The 15,096-nt window shown below is 41.5% G+C and overlaps 1 protein-coding gene across 2 annotated transcripts in view; it reads left to right on the forward strand.

Annotated features, from left to right (window-relative positions):
* The window catches only part of mxi1 (max interactor 1, dimerization protein), a 36,455-nt gene extending 27,557 nt beyond the window's left edge, over nt 1-8,898 (forward strand). For both annotated transcript variants that reach the window (XM_061721617.1, XM_061721628.1), the window contains exons 4-6: nt 1,929-2,043; nt 3,677-3,875; nt 4,926-8,898. In XM_061721617.1, coding sequence (XP_061577601.1) covers nt 1,929-2,043; nt 3,677-3,875; nt 4,926-5,089 — 478 coding nt within the window. In that variant the 3' untranslated portion in view covers nt 5,090-8,898. The remainder of the gene's footprint in view (nt 1-1,928; nt 2,044-3,676; nt 3,876-4,925) is intronic.
* The last annotated feature ends 6,198 nt before the right edge of the window (nt 8,899-15,096 follow it).

Raw genomic sequence — 15,096 nt, forward strand, 5'->3', positions numbered from 1 at the left:
TTGTCATTTTTATCGTTATCGGGATAAATGCCAGAAATTATCGTGATACATTTTTTAGTCCATACCGCCCATCCCTAGCACCCACCAACCTGCTTGCAGCACGGCAGAGCTGTGCCGCCCTGTAGGGGCTCTACTCCAGCGGGCCCGTCTCTTTTGGGCTCCCCAGAGACCACTTCTGAGTCAGGGTCGCTCCAGCAAGTCTACCAACTCTTAATGTCTCTCCGCCCTTCCCTACAGGCCCGCTGAAATAGCAGCCCCTACTAATGGAGCGCTGATTGTGTTAAAGCTACAATTATCTCTCTTTACGTCTCGGCTCGGGTCCATTAGCAGGATGGATGCTACCTGTCCCTGATTACAGAATAAGGTACTGTCAGAATGATGGAGTGGATGAACCGAGCAGGATCCAGGAAATGCCATTACATCACCCTCATCCTTCCTACGCCCACCAGGTGGAACTGGTTTGTAACATAGACTAGACCAGGGGTCGGCAACCCAAAATGTTGAAAGAGCCATATTGGACCAAAAACACAAAAAACGAATATGTCTGGAGCCGCAAAAAATGAAAGGTCTTGTATAAACCTTAGAATGAAGACAAATGGTGAAAGGAGAAATGTCGAAAAAAAAGTCAAAATGTGGAGAAAAAAGTCAATATTTAGAGAAAAAAGTCAAAATGTTGAGATTAATGTTGAAGTACAATCTCGAAAAAAAAGTTCAAATGTTGAGAAAAAAGTCGAAATGTTGAGAAAAAAGTCGAAATGTTGAGATTAAAAAGGAAAGGAAAAAGGAAGAAAAAAAAGGAAAGAGAGAAGAAAAAAAACAAGAAAAGAAAGAAAAAAAGGAAAAAAAGAGAAAAAGGAGAAAAAAAAAGAAAATAAAGACAAAGAAAGAGAAAAAAAGGAAGAAAAAAAGAAGGAAAAAGGGGAAAAAAAGAAGAAAAAAGCAAAAAAAAACAAGAAAAGAAAGAAAAAAAGGAAAAAAAGAGAAAAGAAAGAGAAAAAAAGGAATAAAAAAAGAAGAAAAATGGGAAAAAAAGGAAAAAAAGGTGAAACATTTTTGAAAAAGCTCCAGGAGCCACTAGGGTGGCGCTAAAGAGCCGCATGCGGCCCTAGAGCCGCGGGTTGCTGACTCCTGGACTAGAACAACAGCTACGCTAGGCCCAAGAAAAACCTGCAGAGCTTAAGGCCTCACCGCTCGTCATTAGACGTGAGTCATGTGTGTGCGGCTGTCTTGTTGACCTGACAACTGAGCTGCATGTGCTGCTGGTGGATTCTTACCCACTATAAAAACACTTTGTTTTATTGATATCTCAAAAACTATAATGAATTCAAACCTGTAAATTACATGTTTTATTTCAGCTTCCATGTTCACCAGTCAGAAAATAACCACAACGAAGAGTTCAGTACCTTCTGACAGTAGATGAAGTCATCTTAGTCATCTTTAGGAACCTGTGGTACCTTGACATCTTTGTTTTGGGATTGCAACAGACTGAAACTTTATTTTCTTTTTCTTTTCTTTTTTTTTTGTCAATTGTATATCGTCATAAACCAAAGTGATTTGAATTCCATTCAATGGCACTTTATAATTTCCCTTTGCGGGTTTGTTTCGTTGCAGCTAAAAGTCGTTCCGTGTTATAAAGTCACGATAAAGACTTATAAGTTATAGTTGAGGGCAGGGTGACATTTCAGCGAACGAGAAGACGCGTCTGACTGAGGAGACGCCATCGATTCATCATTGTGTTGTAACAAGGATTTGCAGTGTTCTCTGTTATGTTTGGCAACTTATGCAACCCTTTTCCTTTGTGAAATCAACTCCAGATCTTGCCCCACATCTTGCCTACCAGGATCCATTTTTACTTTCCACTGCCCACGTCTGTCCCCAGGCACTTTTCATATTTTAATTCATCTGTTTCGTCTCTGTCCTTTTTATAGACGAGCTCACCTGCGACTGTGTCTGGAGCGGTTGAAGGCCCTCATACCTCTGGGACCTGACTGCAACCGCCACACCACCCTGGGCCTACTCAACAAAGCCAAAGCACACATAAAGGTGCGTTTATTAAAGCTGGTTGCACATTTTCACACTAGAAAAAAACACAAAAGACCATGGGGGAAATATAATATAAGTAACCCGCAAAACATTATCATAGTAAAGAGGAAGATCCAGTCACGTTTACTGGCCTTAAATGTTGGTGCAGGGTTTCCGCGGGGTTTTAAAAAGTATTAAAAAGTGATAAATGAAAATTGCCAAATTTAAGGCCATTAAAAGTGTTAAATTCACTGTCAGAGGTATTTTTTTTTTTTAATTTTTTACCTTTTACATTTTAATAGAAAAAAAATAAAAATAGACTGCTTAAAATTTAAGCAGTCTATTTTATTGTCATTCACAAAGTGAAATAAATGTGAAACATCTGGTCAACATCAATGAGTATAAATCTGTTCTGTATAGTGTTCTATAGTTCAAAATCTGTATTAATGTTAAAAGGTCCGTGATTAACACTTAATGTTGTGACCGTTTTTTTTTTTTAAATCTGAAGGTAGTGAAAAAGGTATTAAATTGGTATTAAATTTAACATAAGGATTGCTGTATAAACCCTGTGGTGTTTATCTTATGGCTTGACATTCTAGCTACAGTTTTTTATTTAATTATAATCAACTGTATTTAATTACATACACACATATTAAAAAATGACTTGCTCGATAATTGAGTTTGGAAAATTGCAGTAAGCATCAAGAAGAGATGCCTCGCGCTTGGCTGTCAACAGTAAAAAGAGGCATGTGACTGCGTCAGATTGAGCAGTCTGGGTTTGAAAAGCCTGGTTTAGCTTGTATTCACGTTGCAAGGGAGGGAGAATAAAGCCGATATTGTTGCCCCCCCGCGCCACCACCACCGCTCTGCACTTCTGCCTCTGTCAACTGGAGGCTCTCCACTGCTCATTGATGGCCTTTTGTTTTGGTCTGGAGCTGGGAGTCACGCTCGTTAGGGCCGGCGACCGTGACATAAGGTTAGAGCGCAGCGCTGCTGTATCAGGCGCTGCCACCACTCCTGCCCGTATCGTAATGGCACATGACATAAACAAAGGCTGCGTGTCGGGGAAATGCGACAGGTCAAAAAATAAATTTGTGGGCACCGTACCTTGCACAGGAGGATCCAAAGAGGACACAACATATTAAATGACACAAAAAGCTAGTGTTTGGTTTTGTCTTTGTGACACTGGGTTTGCAAGTCAATAGCCTTTTGACGACAGGGATTTCCTCACATCATAATGAAGCCAAAGTCAGTACTGCTGTATAAGTTTCAAGTTGCCTTCCTTCTCTCACGCGTATCTCTTCTGTGGTTCACTGTTGTCGTCACTGTCTCTGCTTTTCTTGTGTTTTATAGTAATCATAATCTGGCTTTCCTCTACTATGTTTGGCATGCTGTTAACTATCATTAGATGTTGAAAATAAAATAATAGGAAAATGACGTGGTAAATGATAAGTTGATTAATTGTACGGTATGTTACAAGATCATTTTTAACCTTGAATCCATTTCACAAGAAAAACCGGTCAGTTCAACAAGGTTGCAGTTAAGACAGTCCCGGCATTTGAAAGTCTCCTAAATTTAACATGATCACTTCTCCAGAAGTCCTGGACTGCGGTGACCAAAGGTGACTTTTCATTTATCTATTTTTCCTGACCAGAAACTTGAAGATGCAGACAGGAAGAGCCAGTACCAGCTGGAGTCTCTGGAGCGCGAGCAGAGGCACCTCCAGCGTCAGCTGGAGCTGCTGAGGGGGAGCGGCGGTGCTGCGGTCCCGAGCAGCCCGGCAGAGGGGGAGAGGATACGCATGGACAGCGTCGGCTCAACTCCCTGCTCTGACCGCTCCGACTCCGACCAAGGTGAGAACGCTTTAGAGATCCTCTGAGAATGAATAATATATATATATGTATGCATACATACGTGACAAAGACTTGAATGATACAATATTGACTGCGTTTACATGCACTCAATAACCCTTTTAAAACCCGAATATTAGCAATAACCCGGTTTTGCACGTCCATGTAAACACCAATAATCCCTTTGAATAACTGGAATTTGCTCATATTTGGGTTTTTAAAAACCTGAATATGACCCCTGGGTTACTCCTTTTAAAACCCGAACATTCGGTCATATAAACACCAAACGGAATATCCCCATCAAACGGAACATGAATTTGTTTTCTGCGCATGCTCTGTTTGCAAGAAATCCTGGTCTTTTGAGTCCAGGACGTTCTTATAAACACGGACAAACGCAAGACCACGCCACACTTTTAGAGTGAGGAGGAGACTAATCACTTTATAAATATAATGAAGGATATGAACATTTTGGCATTTGTAGACGGTAGAAAGTACGGGGATAGTGAGATTTACAAGAAGGTGAGCGAAAAGTTCCGCGAAGCAGCATTTGTTTTGAATTTGGATACAGGAAGAAGAAGCGGAAATGACCGTAATTGCGTCATGATGTTCTCCGCGCGTCGCTGGTTTGATCCAGATATCCCGAATGATTAATTACCATGTATACAGGGATAACCCTGTTTGCTCACGCATGTAAACGGAATATTCGGAATCTTTCAGTAACCGGAATATTAGCAATAACCCGAATTTTGACTGCATGTAAACGTAGTCATTGCTTGTTATAGTAATGTCATAATGTGCAGGTGAATGTTGTCTTTGTATTGCAAGACAATTTGACTGGTGTCTGATGCATTTTGTAGAAAAGGTCATACCTCTATGTGTGTCATGCATTTCTGTGTTCATGCACTATAGACATGATTGCAATAGATGATAAAGGATGTCATGGCAGATTCTGTGACAACGGTCACAGAAGAAAATAGAAGAGGGACATATCTAATTTCTCTTTAATTTCTCTCCTCTTTCCTCTTCTATCCATCTCTGTGGCTTCGTTTGCAGAGGAGATCGAGGTTGATGTGGAAAGCACGGAGTTCTCCCATGGAGAGCTCGACAGTGTGAGCACAGCCAGCACCAGTGACCTGGACGACCACAGCAGCCTGCAGAGCATGGCCAGTGACGAGGGTTACTCCTCCTGCAGTGTCAAGCTTGCCTTCTCCTCCTAGAACCTCACGGCACTACGACCACCACTACCCTGCCCCTGTGTTTACCCACCGAGCCTTGCCGTCACCTGCTACCATGGGCACACCTCCACAGCTAATGGCGTCCCCCATTGCCCCCGCCCGCACTCCGAGCCTTTTAGTTTCTGTCTGTTCCTCTTTCTCCTTGAAACCACTGCTGGACGAGCTCTGGTGCCGGCTCTCACCTCGCCTCTGAACCTTGAGCCGCCCCAGCCAACACTGGTACCAGAGATCCAGACACTGCAATGCGAGACTGCCTGATTAAGCTCATTTTAAAGGGAGATCAGAGACTGTGTATGTATATGTATGTATATATATATATATATATATATATATATATATATATATAAATATTGATTTTTAATCCCCAACAAAAAGATGTTTTGATTTTATCTCTGATATTTCTTTGAATCATCAAATATTTAAAATTTTCAAAAGATTCTCAGCCCTTAAATTTACCTCAAAAGGCACTTAAATTCTAATATTGCTGTAATTCAGAGTTTATATTTGTTTCTCTACCGGGGGTGAACCTGTGCAACTCATGGTGCTGGACCCACGTGAACCAGAGCACACTTGATGAACACCGTCATATCGCTACAGGTAGCTCGGCCCTGAAAAACCTTCATGAGGGCCTGAATTGAATCCCCGTCTTACTGTCTTTGTTTTCTTTTCTTCATTATTATTACCTGTGCTTGACACCACAGAAGCTCGGACTCTTGAACTGGTGCTATTGTGAAACAAACCAAGCAGCAGCGACGCGGATCAGGCCCACCTTCGCTGAGCTTTTAAAAGCGAAGCGCATCTGCAGTGATTGATTTCAACCAAGCGCGGAGGAAAATGGTTGTAAACACGGAGGAACAAATTATAAAGGAAAAAAAATAACATTCCTGCTGAATGTGGGTTCTGAATGCATTTTCAAAGAGTGGAAAATGTAACTTTGAGTATGTGCGCATTCTGTTTTGGTTTCTTACCCGACAACAAGCAGCTACAACAAGCAATCCCAGACTTGCCTACGGTCGAACTGTCCACACACGAGGCACAAACCAAGAACAGAAACACACACAAAACAGCAACAAGGAAAAAGTCCAAACCGCCACAAACTTCGGAATAGATGTTCATCCTCTTTCCAGCAGTAACGAGCAATAACTCTTGTAGTTGTTTTTGTCTAGACAGTCTGAGCTCCCTCCTGTTTTTAATTTCTTTCCTTCATTCCTTAACGACGTGTGTGTGTGTGTGTGTCTGTGTGCGTGTGTGTGTGTATGCGTGCGTGCGTGTGTGTGTGATCATCCCAAAAAAGTAAAATCAAATTAGTTTTTTGTACATAGAAATAGCTTAACAAAGAAACTTTATAAATGAGTTTAAAAAAAACCAACAAAAACGCTAGAGCTCATGGATAGAAGTATTGCCTCTGTTGCTGTTTGACCTGTGTTTATTGTGCATTTTAAAATCAGTTTTTGGAAAGATTTTCTTTTTTTTTTTTTTTTGTTGAAATCTTTGGAGTGGCAGTGAAATGCAGCGTTACTTTTCTGGCTGAAAGTTTCAGAAGTTACCCATTTAGTTCCCGCCTTTAAGAGGGAACAGAAGGTTTTTACGTAGTTTTTAAGAACAGCAGAGCAGCTCCCCATCCAGGAGGATTTCAGTTCAGACCACGCAGATTTTGTTTGGCACTGTTTGTATTTATTAGATGTTCCCCCCCCACTCTTGTTTATATTTCTTGTAAAAGGGGGAGGGGGTGGGGGAGCTGCATGTGGCATTCCACTGGTTGGTCAGGTGTTTGAAGTTTGGCAAGGAGAGGAAAAAAGAAAGAAAGAAAGAAAGAAATAGAAAACGGGTTTTATGATGTCAATGATCTCCATCCCAGCACCGCTGACCGGCATTAAGAATTGCACTTCAGCCACGGCTTTCTATATTTCCTTTTTCACCGTCTCATTGGGCTGTCATCCATCTTTTGGGGGTGTGAAAGGAAAGAAAAGAGCATCACCATTTGAATATTTATTTCTCAGTCCCTCAAAGAGCACAAGAAATGGGGAAAAAAGTTAACTTATTTTGGTTCTGTTTCATTTTAATCCTATTTTTTGATGCATATTCATCATTCCTTATTTTAAGAATTGTATATTTTATGGGTTATTGTTAAGTTTTGTTTTTTCTTGCTGGGTTGGGGGGTGGGTGGGGGGGTGAAAGTGTAGCCATTTTGTTCTTTTTTTCTCCTGCTACTTTTATTCGATGGACACTTGAAATGTAATTGGCCCCTTAGCTGCTCCTAGTGCTGAGCCTCGCCTGTTACGAATCACCAGCCTTGTCCAGAGCTCACTCCCCGACAGCACGCCTTGCTTGTGGCCGTTCGCGCACATCCAACACGACGGCCTGCCTGCTGTTTTCCTCCGAGGTTCTCCGTCTCGTTCTGGGGGAAGTCAACTCTGCTCAAGACTCACTGGTAGCCCAGAACTTTACTGGCAAATATTGAGCCAGCTACTACATGATAAAAGGGGGTCCAAAACTCCACTCTCCTCCATTAGGGGGATCGTAGTCTCTATTAGACTTGTGTTTTAGTTGACAAAATGTGTCTTACATTTTCAAGGCCTCCGACTGAGGATTTAAAGAAAAACTAAATACAAAAGAACAAACCTGTGGTTTCTCTGAAGGAAATCACAAAGGTGTAGAGTTTGACATGTCAGCTCTCGGCGGAGCTCTGTTGAGGTTGTTGGACTTGGCACTAAATCGGAAAGTCACCATATTTGGTGCTCGAGTATGTTTTAAAAAAAAAAAAAAAAATGCCAAAAACACCTCAGAACACCTCAGTGTCCTCTCTCTTCATCTCTCTGTGAGGGACAGTTTACATTAATTCTGCTCCCTGTTTTAAGTTATTAACCTTCATCTTACTGTTGCTTTGTCTTCTTCTTTGTCTGGTTGTTTGAACCTGCTGACAGGAGAAGGGTCCCGTGTTTGGTGACGGACGCGCTTGGCTCCATGTTCAGACCTGTGTCAGATGCTTGAGTTTGAACCTGTGTTTTCCTACACTGGGACAAACCAGATGGTTTGTAAGCTCTGTCACCGTCGCCGCATGTGGCTAAGCATTCTGATGTCGTACTCGTCGTCGGGTTAAAACAAACTTTAAGAGCCGGTTCGACTGAAGATAGGCCCGCCCTTTCTTGTGTGGGTGTACTTTGTATGTGTGTCTTCCTGTTCTTACTAAGTCTGACCTTTGGGAAGGTGTCTGATCCAGGACTAGTATCCACAGATCTTTGCAGGCTGCTATTCAGAGTATGAGGCTTTTTTGGAGAATATTTATGGTGAAATTACCGATCTATCCACCACAGTCTTGAGCTTATTGTCAGTTTATTGACTGGACCTGGATCAGTCAACTGGAAGGTCTGATTAAATGTTTCTGGCTGTGCTGCAGATTCATAAGCATATCTTCATAAGCTGGCAGTCATAAAGCTATATTTTTCACCTTCATGTTTGAGATATTAAGTGTGGTTATGGTTGAGTTCTAGTTCTGCAGCTTGGCCAGGCGTGAATCGCTCTGCTGAGCTGGAAGTTGCAGTGTCATCTGTAAGCCACACCCCTCTCTGATGTCGGTCTCTCAGGAGGCCGATTGGAGCAAACGGGTCCATGAAGTCAGGTCAGCCCACTTCAACAAGAAGTCTTGTGTGCAAAAAGGGTGCCCTCTTATTGTTCTGAACCTGTGGCCGTCCTTTGTAAAACATGCACTCCGATGATGATGATGATTCTAGCAGTGTACGTTGAAGATGCAATACTTATAATAAAATAAAAATAAAAAAAACAATTTTCAAACCTCATGGACTGAAGTGGCCTCTTAATAATGTGACATGTCTCTGTCCTGAATGCACTCTGAACCGTAAACCCATAAACACTGACTTGGATCGCACAAGATCCAGTATAAAAACCATTTAGGGCTTTATACCCCTGACTGCATGATTCCAACACATCAAACCTGTGTGCGTGCGTGCGTGCGTGCGTGCGTGCGTGCGTGCGTGCGTGCGTGCGTGCGTGCGTGCGTGCGTGCGTGCGTGCGTGCGTGCGTGCGTGCGTGCGTGCGTGCGTGCGTGCGTGCGGGGCAGGTGAGAGGGGGAAAAAAATATTCACTGTCAGAACTAATAATATTGATCAAAATCCCAGTAGAAATGAGAGCTTGACATAAATTCTTCTAACCTGTGGATAAATATGAAACCTCCGAGAAGATCTACTGGATAAATCCTGAAAAGGTTTTATGGACTGTAACAAAAATGATGCTGCATTCCGCAGCTATTTCCACAGGCGTCGGCTGATTTAGTTTTTTCAGTTTATAGTTGTTGACACCTGAGTTGGTAATGTTACAGAAAACATTGGTGTCTTTATTTTAGATTGTGAATGGTGTAGTTTTACAAAAAAAAACAAAAAAAACAATCACAAGCATGCCTTTACTGATTCAAATTTTAATTTCCCTCAATTTTGTCATCAAAACATCAATCTGTTAATATGAATGCAGGGCTGGGAACCCTCACACGGACCACTGGACCATAAATCTGAAAAACAATCTTGGGCTGTTCCTGTAGCTCTCAAGGGTTATATGTTAGCCCACCCCCCCACACACGCACACAATCTATATACATACATGTATAACATTTATCCATAGTTTTCCCAGCCGTCACAACCAAAATAAATTCCACCGGCCTTCAAACAAGCTGCGATTATGCCGCTGTTAAAAAGCCCCTCGCTTAACCCCCCCACTTAACCTGTCTGTCTGTGACAGAAGCCTTAAGCACGGAATCAATCCCCTGTGCTTATCCTTCTTGACCTTTCCGTTGCCTTTGAAACAGATACCACAACAACGCTATCCAAACTCTCAAACTTGGGCATCTCAGGATCAGCGCATTCTTGGTTCTGTTCATACTTTCTGGATTTTCCTTTAAAGTGTCACGGCAGAAGGAAACCTCTTTTTACATTACATCCCCTCTCCACAGGGGTCCCCCAAGCCTCGGTCCTTGGGCCCCTTCTCTTTTCCGAATACACCACGTCTCTGAATCAGATTATTCATTCACACTGCTTCTCATATTACTGTTACGCAGATGATACCCAACTCTAGTTGTCTATCTGTGCCTACTTTGTTATCAACCATGTTACTGGGGCTTGATTGATTCCTCTGTTGTAAGTCGCTATGGATAAAAGTGTCTGTTTTTACATTATCCATTAGTTTTTCTTTAAATAAATGACATAACATTCAATTTAGCAAAGTAAAAAGAAAATTCCAATTCTCCAAGAGAAAACAGTGGAGCTATCATACTCTTAAGAAAATAAAATCTGGATTTTAGTTCACTGCTGCTCGTTTTTTCTGTCAAGTAGCATATTTTCCAAATCTGCACACACTGCTGTAAAGACTACGTCCAACAGTCTGCACGTGCTGTAAATCTGTTTTAAGATCACATGACGTGCACATGATCGCAGGACTCTTTACGGAGGCCATATGTGCTGCACACATTATTATTCTTAGAGATCACGGCTATGGAACACAATATTTAGAGGCTCAACTCCCCGCAGATGTCCCAAACCACCATGTTACACAGGCTGAGGGATGTGGAAATGAAGATGTTGACCTTTCCGTGACAGGAACAACTCACGGTGACTTCAATGCGGGTCTAATTGCAACACCATGTCAGCTGTTACTGATATGCCAACACTCACCAACGCTGACCGTATCCACGTGTGTTGCCATCACCAAGTGTAAAAACCTGGACTGTGGTGAAGGAGGTGTTTGATTTGCTACATTGTTTTAAGGGTTCTTTAAACTTGTAAAGGTTGAATGCTGAAGTCCATGACGGCATCAGTTCTTAAACATGATGTAGTTCCTCAGTTGGTATCAGTAATAAAGTAACGTTCTGTATGTACGTATGTGGAAAACATATGGTTTGACTGCAGTAATCACTACATACACATCAAGTGTCTCGTTATCTGATAATGTTTGGCTGATGTGATGAAAAATATCAGCGGGTATCATGATCATGCAGTTTTACGAGACACAGTGTAAAGTACTTTCATCCTGTCTTCAAACTTGTTTGGATAACTTAACATTAAGATAGAAACTTTTTGTTCCCGAACTGTGGGAATCACTTTTTAATCTTTCATAATCAGGAAAGACTGCCATCTAGTGGATGAAAACGTGTTTCTGGTAGTTCATTCTTCAACTGACTCCCAATGAACACGTTTTAAAACGTAGCCTATGCTGTTCATTTAGGGTTGAACAGTTCAACCCTAAATGAACCTGAACACAATGTCTGTCATTCATAAATATTCATTTTATCACCAGGGCTTCTGGGTGGAAAAAGACACTGTGTCACACTATCGCAACATATAAACCTTTAATCTGTTCTGAAAAATGTCATCACCAACATTTTCCATACACTTTTTCAGTATCACAGACAAAGCCCTAATGCGATCAGATAATTGCTTAATTCATGAATGAGTTTTCTGTGTTACTCCGCTGACATTAGGGCTCACCATCCCCCCGGTGATGCCTGCATCTTTAAGGTTTGAAGTCATTTTTCTCAGGTCTTCAGTTCCTTCAGTCGATACTGGAGCTCATCCAGGTCTGGTCTCCAAGCTACTTCAAAGTAAATAATACTTTACGCTTATAATCTATTAATAGCTTTGGTACTATGTTTCATTTGATCGGTGGACAGGCAGCTGCTGTCAGAGGCCAGTTTATTTCTCATTGGACTGCCTGATATTTTTCTCCAGAATCTTTAAGTGATCCTTTTTTGACATGATCATATTTATTTTGACAGGACTCTGCTGACATTAAAAGACATTAAAAAGAGTTATCATGTATATCAGTGATGATGGTGCTCTTGGGCGTGAATACTTGCTTTTTTGTCGTTGTTGTTGTTTTTAAGCCACGCATCCTGTATCCAAACAACTCATTTTCTTCTCACCCTGCCATGTATAAGCCACGTATTAACTGGTGGGTCTGCCTGGAAATGCTAGTGCCTAAATTGTTGAAATTCTTCAGAACAGCCTTTCTGGTGGTACATAAACAATATTTTGAGAAGAGAACAACACTGATGAAGAAAAACATCAGTCGATCTGCAAAAAAACCTGACCTTGGGCAGCAAACTCAACCTCTCTGTAGACATACTTAGAATATATAAATATATGCAAGTCTATATCAGCTTGTGCAGCTAGTAACAATGAAAAGAATAAAATCCAACCTCAGACTTCAATATTGTATCATCCATGAGGCTGACTAAGAAAATGTACATTAAATCTATAAGCATATGAAATCACAATATTTGGTCAGGATGAACAAAGTTGGTTCAGTCAAATTCAAAATACTTTAATCCCCAAAGGTAAATTAGAACAATTAAGACATTACTTACTGAGATATTCGGCTGAAGTCGTTCACAACGTCACTTTTTTCTAGATCCACTCCCTGTGATGCAGCGTAGCATCAACCACTAGGTGGCACAAGGCACTTTCAAATGATCATCCGTCCATCCGTCTTCTAGAGCCACTTGAACCTGTTCAAGCTCATATCATGTTCTATCTTTTCTGCCACTCTTATATCTCTATTGGTTCTCTGACATCTTTCAAAATAAAATGTTTTCCCCCGACTCTCTGGGTCACCACTGACACACTAACACACATTATTTATTAGGTATTATTGATTTGCATAACTAAATCAGATTTAACTGAGTTTGTCATTGCAGGGAGCCACTCTGCAAATAAATTATCATCTCTTCATGCATTGCATATTGAAACGATACATCCCCATTAGAGTCCGTTTCATCTGTGATTATAAAACCACGCGACTTCAGTTTCATCGTAACAGTTGACGCAAACGTCCTGATAGACAGTGACCAGCGAGCGCTGTTATGACATCAGTTTAACATAACCATTGCTAAGATTGATCTGCTCCTTGTGCCACATAGTCCCGCAGTCTCTTCTGATTCCATAGAAACACTGTCGATGATACTGTCTGGTACTGGCTCACATTTAGGACACTGCTCCATAAATGGTGGTAAGAATCAAATCCCACAGGAATTATTGCCCCCATAGATTTTTTAATGAATCTCATGTTCAGGGTCTTCAATCAAGATTTCATCCATGCATCCAAAGCACGAGTTCACGTATGAAAGATTTGTTGGCACCAAGGGTTTTGATCTTTCATCTGCTGGTGCACCTTAGTAACAGTGGGCTTGCTTTAGCCCAAAGGCCAAAAAGCCTTGCCGTTCATTCGGACAGATTGTTGTCTTAACTTTTGCATGTTTGGACCAGGTGCTGATTTTCTGTCATGTGCACAACTGTTCATCTCAGCTCCTCTGCTCCCTTGAATCATCTTCACTAATCTGTCATTTAGCGTTTACAGATCACTTCACCCTCTGATTCTCTGGCTTGCTCCCCAAGTTGTTAGCCTGCCTGATTTTTAAAAAGTGAATCTTTATATAGGGTGCACCATGTTGCTGATATAATACTTGAAAATAAAAATGAAAATAAAGATAACTTGGACTTCTGATGATGCAAATGCAGCTGTAAAATAATATATCTTCTCTGTTACGTAATGCATTCACCAAGCTGTGCATACTGTACCTACTGTATCACTACACTAAAATCCCTCAATCTAGTCAGAATTGTATTATTTTAATCAAAATATCTTTGTCAATTAATGATTAGAATTCTTAACACTAGGACAATAGTTTTAGAATAGTGTAATGTTTTCTTATTATGTCAGATTTTGGGTCAGATGTGCCAAAGATTCCCATGCGTGGATGTACATTATAATCAGGATACAGTGCGTTGTATGGCTGGCCAAGCGTGCACCTACCTGGATCTTACATGCACATGCTCAGTCAGCATGCTCAGCCCACGTGGTGACACTGTTACTGCGGAGCCTCAGAAGGCCCTGCTGGACCCTCACTCACTCATCTGTGCTGATGACAGACTCTATGTCACAATCACGCCACAAAGGGGCAGTCGTCGAGTTTCCACCGTGTGGACCGAGTCCACCGACTGCACGGTCGCTTGGACTAATTTTCCATTCATCAAAAAAAAAAAAAAACGGAAGAAGAGAAAGGGGCAGATGGAAAAAAAGAGGGGGGGACTATATATTGCCCAAAACTCAACATGCTCAACACCCTGTGCACATCTGTGAAGACTCATTTCCACACATAAGCAGGGAGATTGTTTGAACAGAGAAATACCCGTTTCTTTCCAAAGTCGACACAATTTCTGAGCTCTTTCTTGGTGACATGGCTGTGCTTTAAAAACTGAGTGTATAGCTTATTTCATAACTGGTTTTAGCAGGAGTAGAGTGAGCCGCACCACTCCACCTTCCTTTTGGATCGAGGTGCTTTCCTCAAGATCTGTCCTAACAGCTTTGTGCTTCCATGCAAATATACAAATGATGTTCTCCATTACGCCCGAGGCATACTGCATATGGATGAGAGTAGACTCGGCCCAACAGGAGTTATAACAGGATGCACAGGATGTCATTTTATTCTCAAACGTTTTCAAGACACAATATCATCAGGAACTCGTGCGTTAGTTGTCATTGTAGGAATGCAGAAACAGAAAAAAGACACAGCTGGTGGATAATACTCCAAAAATCATGTTTTAACTCTACTGGCCATGGTTTTCAGATGGCCCCATTCTTCTGTTCTGCTGAAGCTTTTAGAGCAGGGGAAGGCAACCCTGGTCCTAGAGAGCTGCAGTCCTGCATGTTTGAGATGTTTCTCTGCCTCATCACACCCTGATACAAAGGACTGTGTCATTAACAGACTTGTACAGACCTGGATGAGAAGATGATGATGACCGTTAATTAGAATCAGGTGTGGTGATGCAAGGAGACATCTAAAACATGCAGGACTGCAGGCTCCGTTTCCTGGATACAGCAAATACAGCAAAACATAAAGATGGGAGGTCTGACTAATTCCACTCTTCGCTAGGTGTGTGACGTATCGTTAACCTGCAAATCATGTTTTTAGACCTAGATGACCCCA

The sequence above is a fragment of the Cololabis saira genome, chromosome 1 (assembly GCF_033807715.1).
Source record: "Cololabis saira isolate AMF1-May2022 chromosome 1, fColSai1.1, whole genome shotgun sequence".
Lineage (NCBI taxonomy): Eukaryota > Metazoa > Chordata > Actinopteri > Beloniformes > Belonidae > Cololabis > Cololabis saira.